At 39.3% G+C, this 21,388-nt stretch overlaps 1 protein-coding gene across 3 annotated transcripts in view; it reads right to left on the bottom strand.

The window, feature by feature from the left end:
• Positions 1-21,388, bottom strand: part of Ptprg (protein tyrosine phosphatase receptor type G) — a 766,544-nt gene that overhangs the window by 13,819 nt on the left and 731,337 nt on the right. For all 3 annotated transcript variants that reach the window (XM_008827507.3, XM_008827508.3, XM_029560833.1), the window contains 11 exons: positions 20,975-21,057; positions 20,671-20,805; positions 19,731-19,865; positions 17,456-17,628; positions 15,162-15,297; positions 14,428-14,574; positions 12,191-12,284; positions 11,268-11,344; positions 10,639-10,767; positions 5,451-5,597; positions 4,437-4,579 (listed from right to left, as the gene is read on the bottom strand). In XM_008827507.3, the coding sequence (XP_008825729.1) occupies positions 4,437-4,579; positions 5,451-5,597; positions 10,639-10,767; positions 11,268-11,344; positions 12,191-12,284; positions 14,428-14,574; positions 15,162-15,297; positions 17,456-17,628; positions 19,731-19,865; positions 20,671-20,805; positions 20,975-21,057 (1,399 nt within the window). The remainder of the gene's footprint in view (positions 1-4,436; positions 4,580-5,450; positions 5,598-10,638; positions 10,768-11,267; positions 11,345-12,190; positions 12,285-14,427; positions 14,575-15,161; positions 15,298-17,455; positions 17,629-19,730; positions 19,866-20,670; positions 20,806-20,974; positions 21,058-21,388) is intronic.

Raw genomic sequence — 21,388 nt, forward strand, 5'->3', positions numbered from 1 at the left:
CATTTCTATCTTTTTGAATAAATTAAGTAGTATAGGATGTAGATCTTCTTTAAATGTCTGGTAGCATTCTGCTGTAAATCCATCTTCTCCTGTGCTTTTTTTAGCAGGGAGGCTTTGTATTACTGTTTCAATTTCATTATGTGTTATGGGTCTGTTTAAGCCATTAATCTCTTCTTGGTTTAGTCTTGGTGGTTCCCATGCTTTTAGATACCCATCCATTTCTTTTAGGTTTTCAAATTTAGTAGCATATAGGTTTTTAAAGTATTCCCTTATAATGTTCTGGATCTTTTTGGTGTCTGTTTTTTTTTTTATGTCTGTTATGATGTTTCCCCTTTTGTCTCTGATTTTCTTGATTTGGAGGTGCTCTTCTTTCTTTTGGTCAACTGGACTAGTGGTCTGTCAATCTTGTTTATCTTTTCGAAGAACGAGCTCTTGGATTCATTGATTCTTTGTATTGTTTTCTTTGTTTCGATTTCGGTCATTTCTGCTCTGATTTATGTTATTTCTTCTTGTCTGCTGGGTTTGGGTTTCATTTGTTGTTGCTTTTCAAGTGTCTTGAGTTGCACTGTTAAGTCATTTACTTGTGTTCTTTCCAATTTTTTAATGTAGGCACTTAGAGCTATAAACTTCCCTCTAGGACTGCTTTCAACGTGTCCCAGGGCTTTTGTTGTATTGTATTGTCCCTTTTCATTTAGTTCCAGGAATACTTACATCTTTCTTAATTTCTCCTTTGACCCATTCATCATTCAGTAGTGTGTTGTTTAACCTCCATGTGTTCATGTAGTTACTAGGGTTTCTTCCGGTGTTGATTTTAAGCTTTATTGCATTGTAGTCTGATAGAATATGTGGAATTATTTCAGTCTTTTTGTATTTGTTGAGGTTTGTTTTGTGCCCTAGTGTACGGTCGATTTTGGAGAAAGTTCCATGGAGCACTGAATAGAAAGCATATTCTTTGTTGCTTGGGTGGAATACCCAGTAGATGTCTGTTAGGCCCATTTGGTGTGTGGTATTGTTTAATTCAGATGTCTCTGTTAATTCTCTGTCCTGTTGACCTATCTAATGGAGACAATGGGGTATTGAAGTCCCCTAGTATTAATGAGTTGGGATTAATCTGGGTCTTAAAGTCCTGCAGTACTGTTTTTATGAAGCTGGGTACACCAGAGTTTGGTGAATATATGTTTGTGATTGTAATATCTTCTTGGTTTAGTGTTCCTTTGATCAGAATGAAGTGGCCCTCTTTATCTCTTCTGATTAGTTTTAGTTTAAAGTCTATTTTATCAGATATTAGAATTGCAATGCCTGCTCTTTTCTTAGTAAGTACCATTAATTTGGTATATTTTTTCCCATCCTTTTACCTTAAGGCAGTGTCTGTCCTTGAAAGTGAGATGAGTTTCTTGCAGACAACAAAAAGATGGGCTTTGTTTCTTAATCCATTCAAATAGTCTGTTGTCTTTTGACTGGGGAGTTCAGTCCATTGATATTTAAAGTTACTAATGAAAGATGTATATTTAATCCTGTCATTTTTATTTCTGTTCACATTCTTGGTATAGCTGTGCATTTCCACAGTTATACCTTCATTGAGTTACTTTCCATAACCTGTTGGGTATAGTTGTTCCTTTCTTCAGCTCTTTGTATTGCTTCAAGGACTCTCTGAAGGGCTGGTTTTGTGGATATGAATTCCTTCAGTTTATTTTTGTCATGGAAGATTTTTCTTTCCCCCTCAATTATAATAGACATTTTTTCTGGGTAAAGTATTCTGGGCTGGCATTTATTGTCATTTAACTGGGAATGCTTTGGTCCAGGCTCTTCTGTCTTTCATAGTTTTCACTGAAAAGTCAGCTGTAATCCTGATGGATTTTCCTTTGTATGTGACTTGCTTTTCTTTTGCAGCTTTCATTATTGTCTCTTTGTTCTGAATGTTTAGTGTTTTTACTATGATGTGCCGTGGAAAGTTTCTTTTCTGGTCCTATTTGGTGTTCTATATGCCCCTGTATTTGTATGAGCATGTCTTTCTTTAATTTTGGGAAATTTTCTTCTGCAATCCTGTTGAAGATCTAGTCCATACCATTATCTTGAGAGTCTTCTCCTTCCTGTATGCCTATGATTCGTTAAGTTTGGGTTTTTTTATGGTGTCACACAATTCCTGCATATTCCATTCTGTGATTTCTTAAATTTTTCATAATCTTTACTTGTGTGGTCTAGTTCATCCACTTTATCTTCCAGTCTTGATACTCTGTTTTCCATTTCATTCATCCTATTGGTGAGGCTTCCTCCTGTCATTTTTAATTGGCTTACTGAGTGTTTCACTTCCTTTTCATTTCAGCATGTGTATTCTTCAATATCAGTAGTTCTCTTTTCTGAATTCATTCCAAAGTTTGTCCCTATCTTATTTCAGTTCTTTGATTTCTTTGTGTGTTCTTTAAATTCACTGAATTCTTTTATCATGTTTATAATTGTTCTTTTGAGTTCCACATCCTGTGTTATCTCTAGGGGGTTCTCATTGTACTCCTCTAGAGGACTATTGGAACTTGGTGGGGATATATTATTTTGGTTTTTTATATTATTATTTTTTCACTGTGACTTTGACATGTGAATTTCTTTTGTAGTGTTTGATTCTTGTATGAGACTCAAGCCCTCCTTTGTTGAGTTTGGGTCTCCTTTTTGTAAACTCTATGTGCCTTTGTGGTTTATGTGTTGGGCATGAAAAGCCGGTTGGTCTAAGCTTCGGGTTCTCTCTTTTGATTTTATATTGGAGTGGCCAGTTTGCTTTTGTCTTCAGGAGTTCCCACAGAGGCCCAAGTCAGATGAGGATCAGATGGTCTCAGGCTTTCTCCTAAGGTCTGGATCCCTCCAGGAAAGATGCTGCCCTCAGGAATTTGGGGCTGGGCTGGCCTGGGAGCAGGGCCCAGGAAAGATGGTGGTCTCAGGGAGCTGGTGGCTATGCTGCTCAGGGATGCAAAGGGAGGTGGAGGTTGGAAGAGGCCCTGATGGCTCCTGGGGACTATTTGGAGAAACTAGGTTGGTTTGGAGGCAAAGGATCAGGAAGCAGTGGGGATTCTGGGCCAAGAGGTCTGTCCAGGAGTCTGGGGTGCCAAGAGAAGAAATGGGCCAGTATCCAGGCTAGGTGGAGAGACAGGGCAGGAGAACTTGGAGGATGAATGAGGCTGGGGGAGTCAAGGTGCAGTGAGTGCCCCACCAAATCCACCCAGGAAACATGATAGCACCAGGAAGCTGGTGGCTGAGCCACCCAGGGAAGCAAAGGTAGGTGGGGGCGGAACCAGACCCCAGCGCTCCCGGGGACTACTGCGAGGAGCTGGGTTGATCTGGATGCAAAAGATCAGGAAGCAATGGGGAGTCTGGGCCGAGAAGTCAGCCCTGGTGTCTGGGGTGCCAAGACAAGAAATGGGCCAGTACCCAGGCCAGGAAGAGAGATGGGGTCAGGGAGCTGGGAGGGTGAATGAGGCTGGGGAAGTCAAGGTGCAGTGGGCACCCCTGGACTTACCCAAGAAAGATGCTGGCACCAGGACTTTGCTAATATATTACGTAACTAGAATGAACATAATGGATGCATGGAGATTTACTGACCCAGGAACTGCTTGAAACTAAAGCAGGAATGAGGATTTGTAACTGGTTCTATATTGTGTTAAAGGCCTGTGTGATTTTTAAATAACCCATAAAATCTGACTCCATATATTTATACTGTATTCCCACCATGAGGTATATCAATTACCTTTTCCTTTTTATTAAAGTTGAAAGAGGTGGGATGAGATTATCATTTTGACACTTTGAAACCCCGAGACCATGCTCTGTGAGATTCATATGGTTTGCCTTGATATCTCAAAAGATAGCACTGTAAATTTTAAGCAGTATTCACTGTCAATGCTAACTTATAGTAACTTTCTTTACTAATCAAGCCCCTATTTTTAAAAGGTTCCTTCCTTAATAGTATTTGATGAAATTCAGTGTAAGCGTTTAAAATAAATTGAACCATTTAATAGCAAAGTTAAAAAATGAGACAGTATCTCAATATTTATACCAGGCTGTCTTGAACTCAGATACCTACCTCCCTCCTCTCACCCCTACCCCCCTGTGCTAGGATTAAACTGTTTGCCAACCATGCCTGGTTACAAAGAAATAATTTAATTAGTAATTTGTTACTGAAATATACAGCCTCAAAAAGCATGCATGGCTACTTTTGCAGGCCAAGATATAAGACTTTCCCCTTCTGGAACATATTCTCTAAGAGCACTTGGAGCCTGGGTAGAGTTTGATCAATTAAAATGTAAACAGAACTGCAACACTTTGTGTATGTGCACATTAGAAATAACATGGAGTGTCACAAGCTGAGAGGGTGGGTTTTTAAATTATGCATTCTCTTTTGACTGTATCCATTAAGAACAAAATCTGCACTCTGACATGAAGAATGGGATACATACTCATCATGAACAATGGTGGGGCCATCCCGTGTTAAGGCCTCTTCCTTGATGACGTTGATCAACTCAAAAGTGCTGCTTATGGGGGCATCTGGGTTCGGCCATTTGGGACACTGGAAGTGCCGAACTTCCAGTACATAGTCATCCTGCAACCAGAAGAATGCAAGTCACAGCCCCCTCTAATGCCTAGGTCCATGACTGAATGACTTAGGAAGCATGTACTACAGATTACTCTGAACAATGTCAGAACCAAACTGCAGCCACTCAGAAGAAAAGCCATTAAAAAATGCCATGCCAGTAGATCTTTTTTAAAAATATTTTATTTATTATTTTTATTTTATGTGTATGCATGTATTGCCTGCATGTAGGTAAGTGCACCCATGTCAAACAATGCCTTTGGGAGACAGAAGAGGCTGTCGGATCCCCTGGAACTGGAGTTCCATGGTGCTGGGATTCGAACCTGGGTCTTCTGCAAGAATAGTCATTGTGCTTAACTGCTGAGCCATCTCTCCAGCCCAGTAGATCTTTCATGTAAAAAAACTGTAGGAAACTTTGTCTTATTCAACCTTAGCATCTGTAATAGTAAAGAAAAAATAAGGGAGGGGCTTGGGTACCATTTAAACTACTAATTTATTATGGACCCTTCTTATCCTTCCCATGAGAAGGCAGTTACTGTATGTAAAAATAGTTTACTAAACAGTGTCCTCTTTATAACACATTGAAAGGCTTGTACTCCCAATGGCAGAACATAGCAGTGCTCTAGCATATTGTTTTTATAATTAGGTCAGCAGGCCTATTTGTATTGCATGCTGAATCAGAGGAAGAGTTACATTTCATCTAACCAATTGGAAAAAGCAAATATTTGAAGGAAGAAAAGGGGAAAATGTACATATTTAAAATGAAGTCTTACTCCAGTGCTTGGGACAGGTTTGAAGGTGGCAAATCGCTGCATTATTACTTAAAGGTTGATCCAAGACCCAGGTCGGACAATTATGGAGGAAGTGCAGTTTAAGTTACCTGTGTAGCTTCAAGGATGAAGTCATGGATGATAATTTGCTCTTCATTAGAGAGGCACAGTCTGTCTTTGCTGATAAGGGTGACAGTAAAGGCCTCACAATTCATGGATTCTTCTCGACTTGGCCAGTACACAAACTCATCTTCTGCCTTTAGGAACCAAGGGGGGGAAAAAAAAAAAAAGGCCTTTATAATGCTGTCAAATATTTGTTTTTCAATTTTCTTGCAACATGACTCTTTATGTTTGCCATTTCCCATACCTCTCAAGTCATCTTTTAAACTAGTTTATAGAGTTACGAATATATCCCCATCTAGTCATGTTCAATGTTATTGTATTCGCTCTCTTATCACCATAACAACCAAAACTTCTCCCTCTCGAGGGGATGTATTACCCCTGGCTGACAAGTATTCTGAGTTATAATTGACATAGTAAAAAGAGAGACAGATCTAGGTCACTTAATTTTATTACATTACAGTTGCTTCAAGCAGCAAAAACATGCTAATTATTATTTCCTGTGGATTATGGAAGTAACAATTTTATAGTTGATTAGCATTTTGCAAAAGACTTCCATAAATGTCACCTGTTATTTAATGTGGATTATAAATGATATTTTAAAAAGAAATTTTATTGTGTATATTTAAAGTATAAAGCATGTTATAGACACATAAATAGTAAAAAAAGATTAGTATAGTCTTTTTAAAAAATTGTGACAACTAAAATGTCACCATAAATGCCAAGTATAGTGCAATTTTATTACCTGTAGTCCTCATGCTGTACATGAACTTGAGATTGTCTCATCCTACACAACTGTGTTTTGTGTCCTTTGATCCATTGCATCCCCCCAGCTACCATCTTGTTCTCTCCATATATTTGCATTGTTTTCTGTTAGTGATGTGGTCGAATGTTTTCTTCCTATGTCTGGCTTATTTGTATAACTCATTGCAATGCTCTCAAAGTTCACATTATGGCAAAAACTAGGTCTCATTTTTCCTTAGGGCTGGAAAATGTGCCATTGTACAGATAACTTCAGCTGTTTCTGTATTTCAGCCATTGTGCATAATGTTGCAGCGAACACTTGGGTGAAGATATTTTTACACAGTACTGATTTCATTTTCTTTCGGCATATGTCCAGCAGAGGGTTATATGGTGTTTTTTATTTCTTTAGAAACTTCCATACTGTTTCCCTATGGTTATATTAGTATATAGTCCCATCAACTGAGTTTACTTTCTTCCTTTTTTTTGTGAGATGGGGTCTTGCCATATAGCCCTGGAACTCTTATTATGTAGATCAGGCTGTCCTCTAATCTGCATCCATTTTCCTGCCTCTGCCTCCCTAATGCTAGGGTTAGAGCCACGTGCTCAGCAAGAGTTCCTTTTTTTCTTCACCAGCATTATTCTTTCATTTTTTTTATAACAGCCATCCTACTGGGTGGAAGAGAGGTGATATTTCATAACAGTTCTGAGACTAATACTGAGTGGCTTTTTATACACCTGCTGGTCACTTTTGCCATGCTTGAAGGCATATTTTTGTCTGCTTTTTATTTGGGTTATTTTTTCCTGAGTGGTATAAGTTCTCTATAAATTTTGGGTGATAGCCGCTTGATATGGGATTTATACCATCTGTCTTTATGAATGAGGACATGGTCAGAGATGTCCTTAAATTGTCTAAAACCCACATTACTGATAAACAGCAAAGGAGTGGACCTTTTAGGAAGGATGCTGTGCATAAATAAGCATGCAGGCTACACATACAAGGTACTTTTTAACAGCTAAGTTGCCCTGTCAATGTTAGATCTGAAGAGGAGAGAACACAGAAGTGTTTCAGCTTTGAATCAGGCAAGCTTTGCATTCTCATCCATTTCAACATTAAAAATAGAAACTCAGCCCTCATACTTGAATTCTATCCCTGAAAACTATGAATGCCTAAAAAAATGTAATGGTTAGAGACCTTGTGAGAAATGATTATGATGATGTATACTCTCCCTGCTTTTCTAATTAGATCACACAAAAAATTCCAGTTTGCCTGTAGTATGTAGATTTTCATGAAAGTTTCACTGAGAATGCCTATTTACTATCACTGAAGTCAGGAATAATGTTCAAAACAAAGAAGGCTTTGTTTAATCTTGCACTGTTGCATTAGAAATGAGCCAACAGTCCAATAAGACTTATCACCCTTTCAAGTTTCAATATAGATTATTGCCAAGTACATTTTTATTTTTAAAGCTCAGCATAAGGAGAAGCAGATTAGCAATGGGTTTAGTCTATACAAAAGAAGTCTGTAACTGTTATAAGTTTTATTATGCTTTGTTCAAGGAAATGGAAGTATGACCCTATAAACAGAATCAGGATCTATAATTATGATGGTCAGGGCATCAGAATCTAACCAATATGCAAAAATTAATTTAGTATTCTGTCTATCCCATGCTTGCTATTTCTGGGCCTTAATTTCCATATTTGAAAACAGAAACAATATGAAACTATATATTTTAAAAATATATTATGAATAGGTAGTGATCTAATTAGTTTAAAGGCTATCAAGAGGATTTTAATTATGGCTAAAAACAAAGGCAAGAAAAAATAAAACCTTTCTGAAAAGAGAAGTTGAACTAGGGAATTCAACTTGAGACACTAAAACAATTAAATGCTACTTTTTTTTTTTTTTTTTTTGAAGGCAGAAGCTCATGGAACAAGCTGGCCTTGAACTTCCTATATAGCCAAGGATGACCTTGAGCTCCTTACTTTTCTGCCTCTGTCGACCACGTGTTGAAATTACAGGCACATGCTACACCTGGTTTTATGTGGTGCTGGAGATGGAACCCAGGGCTTCATGCATGCTAGGCAAGCACTCTGCCAACTGAGCTATAGCCTCAGCTCTCCAAGTGCTACCTCTTAATTCAGCAGGCTTTTGGGTTTCATGGTATATACACACACGTACCCACATTATATATGTCAGCCAGGTCCATGCCATTTTGTTAAGTGCCACCATCTTTGTTGAACTGTGACAATTCCTGTAACTATGGTAATTTGGTTTCTAGAAGTAATGTAATTTGTTTTTCTAGATTCTTGTCTTCTCTGCCCTAGGCACCCCCAGTAATTGTCAACCACGAGAGATGTGTATCAATCACCTAATATTCTTTAACTGACTACTCACTGGTTACCCCTGGCAGTGGCCAAGTAGGGACCTCAAAAAGAAACTTTACAACCTCCTTCCCTGTCCCTCTCTTCTGCCAGTAACTACCCTAGCTTGGAAGGGGATGGTGGGCTGATTCTTACAGAAACCCCTGCAAGTCCCTGCACCCCACTCCCAAAGACCTGCATAGTCTTAAGTTGCTTGTTCCCTTTTTCTTGAATTCCTGATCCTCCTGCTTCTACCTCCCAAATTCTGGGAGTACAGGCTTGTGCTACCACACCTGGCTTTGACAAATATACATTTATATATAAAGATATCTATGCATTGATAACAGTGTTGTTTTCTGAGTTAGGAGCTAGTGACTTTTAGGCCACTTAAAAAATTTTAGTCTTGGGCTAAAGAGATGTCTCTGTGGTGAAGAGCACTGACTGCTCTTGCAGAGGACTTGGGTTCAATTCCCAGCACCCACATGGCAGCTAACAAGAGTCTATAACTCCAGTCCCAGTCCTCGGGCATTGCATGACACGGGTGCACCTATACACATGCAGTCAATACACTCATACAAATAAAATAAACATAATAAGAACATTAGTGTTATTTGGTGGCTCAACACCTTTAATCCCAGCACTTGGGAGACAAGCAGGCAGATCCCTATGAGTTTGAAGCTAGCATGGTTTCTATCTGTAGTGAATTCCAGGCCAGTCAGGGCTACACACTGAGATGGAAGGAAGAGAGAGGGAGTCTTGTACAGCTATAGTAGCAGTAAAAAAGATAAGAACAAAAATATGCCAGTTTTAGGAAAAATGGTGTAGTCTTCTAGCCTGGCATCAGAGAGCCCCTGAGATGCCATGTTCCATGGCAGTTGCTGTACCCTCTGTCTATAGAATATATACCTCCTTATTGGGTCCATTTGACCCCTAGCTTTGCCATGCAAATAAGCCCCTGGGGAGAATTTTTGTGGTGATTGTCCTCTGTTAAGTGACAGTAACAAAATACTGACTCATCCAACAAACCCTCAATGTTTCAACCCTCAATGCCTCAATGACATTTCTACATGCCAATCAGAATGGGCCCCTGCTGCCAGCTAATTTGAAAATTTACACTCCAGTTTTTAGCTTAGGATTCTCAACTTTGCTGCCATTCTACCATACAGAAGCAGCCTTGGTACATGAAGCTGAAGCAAAATTAGACAAACTTAGCAAAGTTCCTACTGCTTGGACACACAGTCAAATGCTGTCAGCTAGACCAGGGGTTCAATCACAGGCTGCTCTTTGATTAAAAACTCATTAATCTGACATTTAGAGGCAGGTCATCACTGATTTCTTTTTCTTAAATCTTGTAGGCTCCATGTCTACATAGTAACTTTGCAGGATCAGCTAATTCTGAAATTTATGTATGCATGGGATCCAAGCAGAAACATGTAGTTCTGATCTATAAATGTACTCACCTGTCCCCTTTATAGAATCTTTAAATCTTATAGAGAACTAAGGGAGAGAAAAGAGGTAGTGGCATAAAAACTTAAAGAGGGTGGATTAAAATAGCTTTTCCTATCTCTTCCTTGCTGTGGATTCGACTATGGAATGGGAAAATGTTCTTAGTATTTCTGAGACCCATTTCTGTGATGCGGTGGGAGGAAACAAGCTGAAATGATTAAAAGCAGGGACTCTGGACAGGCAGATAACTCAGGCTCAGATTCTCGCTCTAATTATTGTTGCATGCTCTTAGGCGCGCTCATTCTGTAAGTTTTTTCAGCTGTTGAGTTAATTCATAGAAAGTAAATGGTTTCATATACCATAAATAAATGATCTGTGTTTCAAAGGTGGCATGCAGTGGCTGCGAAGTGAGTCTAAAGCTATATCAAGGAGCTTACTAAAAGGACCTTTATCCAAATCTATACACCATCCAGTATATCAGGGTTGAAGAGCAGTATTAACAGCATTAGAGAATCAAGTAACGGAAGTGAGAGGGACAGTGCTGGGACTTTGAAACCCCCTGGCCAGGGCACACAGACACAACAGCCCCATGGGCTCATTAATACATAGCAGATGTGCCTTACTCACCAAGCTCTGGTTGTCTGGCAGCATGACAATGATCTGTGCATTATGATCCCAAATCATTCGCCAGAAATCTTTCGTAGTATGTGGCAGAGGATGCTGGGTTATAATGAATTCATTGCTCCTGTGATAGCCCTTCGGTTAGGGAGAAGAAAAATCAGTGACTACATGTGTTTCACTATAACTTGGGGGTAGTACAATAAATTCATGAAACGAGACAGCAGTATTTTGGCTATACTAAAATAATTGAGAAAGGCATTCAGTGCATTTGGCTAATTTTAAGATGTACTTCTGCGAACATTGTGCAGACAATTTTCTCTCCACATGCAATGCACTTCAAGTTACCCCTGCTGTTTTTACTTAACAGTAATTTCAACATTTATTCAAAGGCTAGATGGGTGAAATTAACAATAAAATTAATTCCCTAAAAAGCATTTTGCTTAATTTAAGTATTTTTGTACCCCCACTGTTTAGGTGTCCTTTGTTAAAAGTTTCAACACACAGAAATCTCTGTATTTTTGATGTTACACATTGAGAAATTGTTTCAAAAATGAAATCAGTCACATAAGTGGTATGTGCTCCTTAATCATAAATACAGTCAATTAAACTGAAAGGTGTTAACGGTTGACTCTCACCATGATATAAGAAGCATTAATGTAATCTGTTCCTTTCATTCCAGGCAATGGTGCAAGTCCCACTCGAGCACGCTCAGCTATCATATGGAAAAAAAACACAATAACACCACATTTACCTTCTTATACAAAGGAACCAGCAATTCTTCCTAGGATTTGCTGGGTGAATGACATGGCTCCCTGGTTTGTCTTTCTAAGACTAACATATTTAAACAAGCTAAAGTGTTATCAGGTAAGGTAGAATGTAAAACAAAATTTTGCTACAGGACAGATATTGTAGAATTAAAATTTCACCATAGGAGAGGGCTTCACAGCACATCATAGTACAGACATGGCAGAGGATTTCAGACAACTTGACCCTGGTTTATAACATTCCTGCAGTTACACCAATGCATTATACTCTGCTCTTTTTCTTTAATCCTCTTAATGTCCTTCTCTCCATGAAGGGCTGAGAGAGCCGTGGCCTTTTTCAGTAAAGACGGATCACTATCACCAATGCCTTTGTCTAGAGAAAATATAAAATGTTCTCTGCTAAGCCCTGAGTTATGTATATAAGGGTCACCACGAATCAACAGGACCCAGATCTCAATAGCAATAATAATAATAGTAATAATAATAATAAATAATAATAATGTAGTTCTAGTTGTCCAGATTAACATAGGGCCCAAAGTTTTAATGCCACAGTAATAATGACTTTATCATAATTTTAAATTGAAACACTGTGGCATTTCAAGATAAATCAAATCAGATAGATGGAGTGCTTGCTGGCACCCAAATCCATTCCCCTTATTTGCCTCAAATTGCCTTAGTTGAACTGACTAGAACATGTTCCCTTGGATAAATACTGTGTTATTATGTGATACATAAACTGTGTCATTACGTGATACATAAAATCCAGTTTAGAAAACATTCACATAAGATCTTACATGGCACGACTGAAGAGTTCCTGTTCTTTTCTTTGTTACACTCCTTCTGAGCACTAAAACATTCCACGGATTTTGCATTACATTGTGTGATCAGCTGAAAAGAAAAAGCAACGGTTTAGTCTTTATTCAAGGGTCTAATTGCTAGTACCTGCTCAAAAATTTAGAATAAAGAACAAAAATAATTTTGCGCTCCAGAGAACACTCCCATGTTTCACCCCGGCCTTGGTTGTGTACCTGACTCGTGTCTGCTGTCAGGCCCCAGGCATCTGGCATGGAGTTGATGAACAGTGTGGATTTTTCTGTTACATGACATCACTGCTGTTAGGAATTTTGTCTATAATTCCTCAATGGCACAGAAGACTCAACAAGTCTACTTAATGTAACTAAGAGCTAATCATGCTTCTTAAAGATAAAGTACTTGATAGGTTCTTGGTATATTTACGATGAAGAAAGATTTATTATTATTATATTTTATGTGTATGATTGTATTGCCTGCCTGTATTTAACTGCACTACTGTCCAGGGCTGTAGAGGTTTTTCCTTTTCTGAGTTTCTGTTTACTTGTACTTGAGTTCAAAAATGATTAGTGCATATAAAAGAACCAATTACCTAGTTTCCAATACAATAGACTGATTTGTTCAGTGAATTTTTTAAAAAGTATATATAAAGAAACACAGATTGAGTAGCTAAAGCTTGGGACCAGCAGAGTTTCAGGCTGTTTAGGATTCATGTCTGTCTGTCTATCTGCCTGTCTATCAAGCAATCATCTACCAGCACAGATATCTTAGGCATAGGATTCAATTCTAGACATAAAATTTGTTTCATACACATAGCCTGATGGTAACTTTATAAAATTTTTGTGCATGAAACAATGATTTTGTGTAACAGAATTTTCCCGTGACATCATGTCATTCAGAACATTTTAGATTGCAGATGTCTGACTTAGGGGTGTTTTCATTACTCTTCGATTCTGTTTTTTGGCACACTGCTCTATATGTAAATGAGTTTTTCATTCTGAGTCAGAATGGACAAAATGAGATGAATCTTTTTAGTGTTCACAAACTTTCCATAGACTTTGAAACTTTCATATATTGCAGAAATGAAAAACGAAGGAAAAAATTTTTTAAATGTCGGCAATGTTTTGTGAGAACTAATTTTATACATTTAAAATGATACACTGTGCCATCAATTAATTACTTCAAGTGATTTTTGCAGTGGCTAGGGTGCTAAGAAGAGAGCTGGAAGTTAGAATAGTGTGATGACTGATTCAGCGACATTACCTGTTTTCATCTCATACCACTTGGTATAACTTGCTTGGCTTTCTCATTTCTTCAGCTGAGATTCAAAGGAAGATTTCCGAGTCTATGGAAAGTTTTACCATGAAAACTTGTACTGCACATATTGATCTTGTCCTGTGTTTTGAGTCTTAGAACGAGGCTTTACATAGAACAATGTGCAAAAAGTGGAGCAGAAAGGGCGGGGAGAGGCTAGTAAGGGAGAGCACGGAGTCACTGGGCAGGCAGGCCGTGTTTGAAAGTGACCATTCTTTGATCACTTCTGCTCTTAATTACTTAGTAGTCCTTAGAGTCTCTCTTTTATATCTTCAATCAATTACACATAAGCCTTATCTACCTTTAAATTTTATATTCCATTTAAAAAAAGCAACTAATTATTTTAGGAAACTGTAACTTGTCTCTAATATTTAGTAACTTTTTAAAAATTTCCCAAGTTGCTTTCTGTATTGGTTTTCCAGACAAGTATATTTTAACTAGAGTATAGGCACAGATACTGATTTTTTTTCCTCTCTCTCTCTTACTATGTAACTTAGGCTGACCTTAAACTTGTGATCCTCTTCCCTAGGCCCAAATATTGGGATTATAGGCATATGCTACCATACTTGCATCAAATAACTATCCTTTAAAAAAAATCATTGAATACTTAAGAAAATACAGTGTTTGGGGGGAGCCAGAAAAAACTGATGCAAAGTCTTATGTCACTGTGGCCAGAGGTGTCCATGTTCAGATAAAGCAGAAATAGCTCATCAGACAATAGAGCAGTGATCCACATCTACTACTCTCACCACCATATACACAGGTCAAAACTTTCCTAGACAATACATTTGAGGAGTAAAAACACTACTCCATTTCAGTGTCTACATGAATACAAAGAGGACAGGACCCCAAACTCAAGGTGGTTTCTAATTCCTTGTTTCTCTAAAGGCATTGTTGAAAGCACTACCTTGAACTGCTTTTCCAGTCGGGTCCTTCCTCCTACTCCTGGTATGAGGATGCTGTTCACATAGCTGTGCAGCTGATTGGAAGATACTTCGGTCTCCTTCCCAAGAATGGCTTCCAACAAGGCATCGTGGATGAAAATGTACTGCTCCTAAAAGGTCCAATGTATGGTGGTCACTGAGGACAGCTGCTAAGGGGCAAGTAGCCATTCATAAAGTTTACTTTAGATCAACTCTACCATGATTAGGGACCTACAGTGAATTCCTTCAAGCATTTATAGGGAAGTGATTGGCTCCAATATTCATTCACCTACCAACCCATTATAATTTATTTTCAGGTAGAGATCTGTGTTAAGTTTAGGTCTATATTCTATACCATGCCTAGAACAGGTGGTTCGGTTGAGAGATACATGTTCAACTAAAGGCTTAAGAACCAACTAAGTTCTCCTTTTATGTTTCTAGGCAACATGTTTAACTCCCCATAACCTGGAACAGACCCTCTTGACACAACTTTACCTGATTCCTAAGTGCTTGAGTAGTTATGAACAATCCAAATGTTAAGACACAGAAATAGGAGACTGTGATTCAAAGAATAGCATCATCCTCTGGAGATCTCCTACTACAAACCTGTAAATTCCTTCAAGCCCTGAGAGAATGAATTTTTTCTCCTAGGTTTCCTTTACCTTTCAGTGAAAGCACGCGCTGGGATGTCTTGAAAGCACCAACAGCCACTGCTTACCTCAGTCTGGACGAGGTAGTTACGCTGTGTCCTGATATGCTTCAGGAATCCCAGGACATTAACTGTGCTTTTGTCTTTGATCTGTTGCAGCATGCTGTCTATGACAATGTAGGTGCCTGTCCTGCCCACACCAGCACTGTAAGAAATGAGGGCACTCAGCTAGTACTTTTATGCTCATGAGCTTAGAAATAATCCTACTGTCCAGAGCGCCTACTAAAAATGACATAGGATATTCATATAGAGAGCATCCAAAATCATGTACTCTTGATGAGGAGCACAGAGTACTGTTTGCTGTAGGATGACAAATGAGAACCTGTGCCTTCGTAGGTTCTGCAGCTCACACACAGGCAGGGGCTCGGTGAGGCAGGGCTGGGAGGAGTCTGCAGCAGTCACCTCCTTGCTATTTAAACTTGCATTCATGGAACATAGTGGAACAAGGGGTAGAGCAAAAATGAGTGCATCCCCCAACTCTCACCAGTAAAGCTTTCCTCCACAACAGAGTATGGTGCACACAGAAAGCCACAACTGGCCAAGTTTTAAAGAATAAGAAACTACAGAGTGTATAGCTTCGGATAGGACTCCTATACCGAACCTCACCCACCCACGACTCAGGACTCAGGGACCACTGTGGAAGAGGAGGCGGAAAGATTGAAGAGCTGGGGCTGGTTCACGAACACAGGGAAGAAGAGACTTTTAGGGTACTGGAAACTTACACATATGAACTTGTGGCAATGGTGGCATCGAGCACAGGACCCATGCTAACTCAATTAAACAAGGGCCCAGACATGGGTACTGGGTGGCACTAGACTGAGACTATTGGAGACTGATTGCTATTGGGTGAGGGGGAGCATACCTTACATATGATCTCTATATGGGCTGCATAGACTCTAGTGGATGAATTTACACTGAAGGACATCTGGGTACAAATGTTTGGATAGGATTTAACACGTATGGTGGAATACATGAGGTCTGGTGGGATGGGAGAGGGAGTCTAAATTTGATTAAGAATTGTTGTATGAAATGAAAAAGGTCAATTAAAAAAAACCAAAAAAAAAGACTTGCATTTTGTTCTCCAGCTCTCTCAATGACTCTGTGAGTACTGATCCTTTGACTAAATCCCTTTTCTATACAACTCTCCCAGTCTTTCTCTCAGGCAGCCTAAGAAACTATGTTCTCAGCATTAGAAAATTCTATTGAAAGAGGTATTTTCCTTTACTAAAAGATGAGAAGAGTACATCCAGAAAACTTGACCTCTAATATTTATTTTCTTAATTGCTATTTTAAAGGATACCCAAGAAAGTCTGGCATGGTGGCACATACCCTCAATCCCAGCACTCATCAGATAGATCTCTGTAGGATCAAGGCCAGAACAGTCTACATAGTGAGTTTCAGATTAGCTGGGGCTATAGGGAGACCCTATCGAAAAAAGTAACATCAGCAACAAAAAGATACCCAGGAAGATCGGAAATAAATCATCAGTTTTGAATAGCAAGCCGGTTTTGGCAGAATGCCCCTAGAAGCTTCCTCATCTAGCAGACACTTATCTCCACTTCAGTGGTTGCAAACTGCATTAGCAAAAAAGTACAGTTCCCATAGGACTTTAAACACAGAATGTTTTCCAACTTCTGCAAATGTCTTGTTTCGTGAAAGCATGTAAGAATACCTCCCCGCCCCATGCTGAGAAAATGTCATGCAGCTATGTAACATCGGCCACAGAATAAATAACATGAATACTAAAGCAGGAGAAAAAGGTCATAAATACAATCACAAATGAAATACAACAGAGGCATTTTAAACAACTATCTAAAGTTAGTTCAGAGAAAATGCGATTTATACAAGGCTTTTCAAGTGTTTTTCTAAGAGGTCTTTTACATAGCACATATAAACTAGAAATTTTAAAAAGTCCTTTCTTATAAGTACTTTATTATTATTTAGAGGGATCCCTCAGAAAAGCCATTTAGAGAAATATCAGAATCTCTACTGTGGAAAGCTCTCGTCTACACTCAAATTTTTATTAGGATGAGACTATTATTTCCCAGAAAATAACAGGGACTTTATTAGAAAGATGATTTGATAAAAAGTAGACACTCATCTATCTAGTTGAGATTCTTTCACAGTTACAGAATCTTTTTCACTTTCTCCAGATGACATCTTCATGGGACAGCTTTAAGACTGTACGAGGCTTACTCAAGAGCACTTGGACCACAGGCACTTACTTTTGCTTTGAGTTAGAGGTCATGTTCACAAGCTCCCCCCCACCCCCACCCCCCATTCACTTTATAGTCTGGCCCTACCTGCAGTGTACCAATACAGGACCCATGTCAGGCATCCGGGCTGCTGAGGATCTCCTCACAAAGGTCAGGACTGGGAGGGCGTACTCAGGAACTCCCATGTCAGGCCACTGCGTGTAGTGATACTGGATCACTGTCCTCTCATTCTGACGGCCCTTGGGAGTTCCCTTCTGGCCCTGTACAAAAGTGCAAAAGGATAAGAATAATGTGACAGCGTCAGAAAACATGACCTTGAATCTCTGCTGTTCTTGGGCTAAGGTGTTTCTGTTTGTGACCAACTTTCTGGTTGCTACATGGAGACACTGTCTAAATGGATGTGGGACAGGTCTACCTCTCAGAAGAAAAGGAAATTGTTCCAAGGATAAATTTAATACCAGATTTTTGGACTCAAAAAAGTCCAAAGCACATTTGAACTTTCCTACAAGGCCTCCATAGCCTGACTTTCTGCCCTACTATGTGCTTACATTCATCTGCCATTCCCACTTCCTCTCCACTGCCCAGTCTGGACCACCCTGAGCTAGGGAGTTCTTTGCTGTCATGCAATCTACAGGAAGTGAAGGGAGGTTCCTACTGTGAAATGAACCGGTCTAGGGTAAGAGGCAATGCTCTGTTCATCTGTGACTTTCATTTAGAAGACTGAGCTTTTCAGATTTTAGAGGCTTTGGATGAAAAGGTTCTCCAAATAGATCACTCACGGTGATAGGCTTCTGCTTTAGGACCTTTGAAGATGGTAATGTCTTTCATGACTTATGGTGGGTAATCAACGGTAAAGCTTAAAAAGGCCTCTGGCCCTGTGCATAAACGGCCATAATGGGTTTTAAATTATTTGGCTTTTTCTCTGCTTAGAATATAGAATATCCAAAGTCCTTACTCATTAAACTGTAAAAGAAGGGCAACTGGGCCTGTTCAAACACTGGAGGATCCTATGAGTTTTGTAAACTTTACAGTATATATTAGTTTAAAGCAGCCAGGAGTTCTGTGATAAAGAACACAAACTGATATTAATTCAAATTATTTCAGCTATTACTACAAATAACTATACCCAGAAGGGTCTATTAATCTTGTAATATAATCGGGCTTCAGAGCCACCAAAAGTGTGCATAAAATTTGAGTAAATATGGATTCCTCACAGGCACTCTCATTCTCAAAGATGTCCATAACAACAGACAAAAAACACTTCTCCAGAAAGTTTTCAGACCCAAGGCTCTGTAGAGTAAATATTTTCTTCCTGAGCTGCTGTCTAGACTTCAAGATATTGCTGTGGTGATTCTTATTGGAACAGTGGATAGGGGGCGGGGGCGGGGGGCGCTGAGATAACTTGAAAGCAGCATTTCCACGGTGTGATTCTTAGGGTACTAGTCATTCTATAGAAAAGGATTTGACAGCTAAGTGACATGAGGAAACACTAACTCAAACACTAGTCACGTGTTCATTACCCATTTCTAAAAATGCTGCATATTACATAGCATTCATGTCCCATTACTAGTGGAACCTGAGTTTTAAATAGCTCTCTCTCAGGACTAGAATTCCTTGGGATATGCTTCTGGAAATACTGCTTTGAAGCTGTCAGGAAACTGAGATTAAAAGCTGAAACAACAAACAGGTTTGGATAACACTCAGCAAATTTAGTCACACCTAACAGGACATGACTTTTTTTTGTTGTTGTTGTTTTAAAAATGAAGCCTTGTTTGTGAAGAGATTAAAGAAGTTAGTCCAGTTAGGTGCTTTGCCAGTACCTTTCATGTCATACACCAGTGGTAGTCGAAATGACTTGTAGGGGCTGGAGAGGTGGCTCTGCTCTTAAGAGCACTGGCTGCTCTTGCAGAGGACCAAGTTCAATTCTTACCATCCACATGGTGGCTAAAAACCACCTGTATATCCAGTTCCAAGGATCCTCTTGTGGCCTCTGCAGGCACTGTATGAACATGATACACTTACATATATGCAGGCAAAACATAGATAAAATAAAAATCTTTTTTTTAAAGAGTATAGGGCTGGGGATGCAGTTCAGTTGGTGGAGTGCTTGCCTAGTATGCACAAAGCCCTGGGTTCAATGCCTAGTACTGCATACACCTCGTGTAGTTCATGCCTGAATCCTAGCACCCAGAGGGTGGAGGCAGGAGAACCAGAAGTTCAAGGTTCTCATTCATATAGCCAGTTTGAGACTAGGCCGGGCTACATATGACCCTGCCTCAAAGAGAAAAGTATTGTCTTCATTGAACAGAATTTTCACACCATGTCAGAAATGCCTTGATAGTTCACCCAGTTCCCGACACACCTTTTTCACTTTTGTGTTTCTGACTGAAAAACGACGAACGGTATAGCAGGCGTGTACTTTTGTGCTCTTCAGGGTGACAATAATGTTCCCATATTCCTCACTGTTCTCTGTCGGCCAATACTGGTCACATTTTCGCTATAAGAAGAAAAAAGTTACAAATTGCAAGTGACACTGTTGAGACACAGATAATATTGTCATTTGTTTGACTAAAACAGTGTATGGGCTGAGATGATTTAAGGCAGGTGTGACCTCTAATAAGCAGATGACTTGGGATAAGTGTGTCTAACATTACCTAAACCATGGGCCTAGTATTTGTGATCATCTTTAAATGCATGTATACTTTAAAAAGTACTTAAAGTATGAGCAGGATATGTTGTTAAACAGAGTTTAAGTATCCTTTATGCTGGGTTTACAGAAGGTCTTTTCTAATTGGGGATCTCTGTGTTATATCTTAGGTCACCAAAGGCAGTGATGCTTTTGAGCAGTGATCCCAAGACTTGGTGTTTACATCTACATAAGCTCTAAATGCAGCGCACTCGGCCGTGTTCTCCATAGGTCTATCTGTTTAGGCAACCTGTGCTTTCCCCTGTAGTAGTCTCTTTTTTTACACCATGCATCTTCCAACTTCTCAGCTCTTTGGTGTCTGCATCCTATTCTTAGAATGTCCTTTCTTCCTCCTTTCAGCCTGTTTCTCACCTCAAATATGAGTGCCTCTAAAATCTTCGTAGTAGAGGATGCGTCCTCTAATACATCTGTATTTTCACATTTAATTCACACGTACTATGTCTTAGCTCTTAAACATACCACTGGCAAACCAGAGTGGACAGCACACCATTCCATTTATTTACACCCAGTCCAGCTCCTACCCCACAGCAGCTACCTACTAATGCATATTCACTCACAAAATATTTATAAAGATAGTAAGGCAGGAGGCTCTTACTCTTCCTTTTTCCACAAGGTTTGTAATCATGATGATGATCCCTGTATTTTGCTCCCAAATCATCCTCCAGAAATCTTCAAATGTAGACTTTAAAGGTCCCTGGGTGGCAATGTAGGCTTTCGCTTTGTTGTAACCCTTCAAAGGTGATATAGCACAGTGAGGGAAAGCAGTGTCATAGAGGAGTGGTAAATAATTCAAGCCCCTTCCACACCGAACAGGCTGTGTTTCCAGTGAAAGACACATCCAGCCACCTCTGCGGCACACTTCAACTTTCAGAAACAAGTATAAGAACATTCTGACTTACATCGACATAGTTTGCATTAATGTAGTCGCTGTGCTTAGAGTCTTTTCCTGGTAAAGGTCTTAACTTCACCCTACTGTGATCATCTATAAAGAATAAGGAAAAAAAAGCAAAAACAAAATGTATAATTAAAAAAACTAGCAGCATTCTAAACACAAAACAAGACAATACTGTGGCAAGCAGCTACAAAACAGACCATCAAACCCATCTCAGAAGCACCTGGCTACTTCCATCTGAGAGCGGTATCTGAGAGATACAAGTGTAGTTTGTTCCAGTAAAACTATTATATGATCCTCCAAAATTTCATTCTTTTCTCCTTCAAAACAAAACTCAAGGGTCTTTGACGATCCACACCTCCGTCCCCTTTCTAGTACTATAAATATAAAACAGTGAATGTCATTTTGAGTTGAGAACATC

Source organism: Nannospalax galili, unplaced genomic scaffold (genome assembly GCF_000622305.1).
Source record: "Nannospalax galili isolate Female #2095 unplaced genomic scaffold, S.galili_v1.0 scaffold91, whole genome shotgun sequence".
In the NCBI taxonomy this organism is placed as follows: Eukaryota; Metazoa; Chordata; class Mammalia; order Rodentia; family Spalacidae; genus Nannospalax; species Nannospalax galili.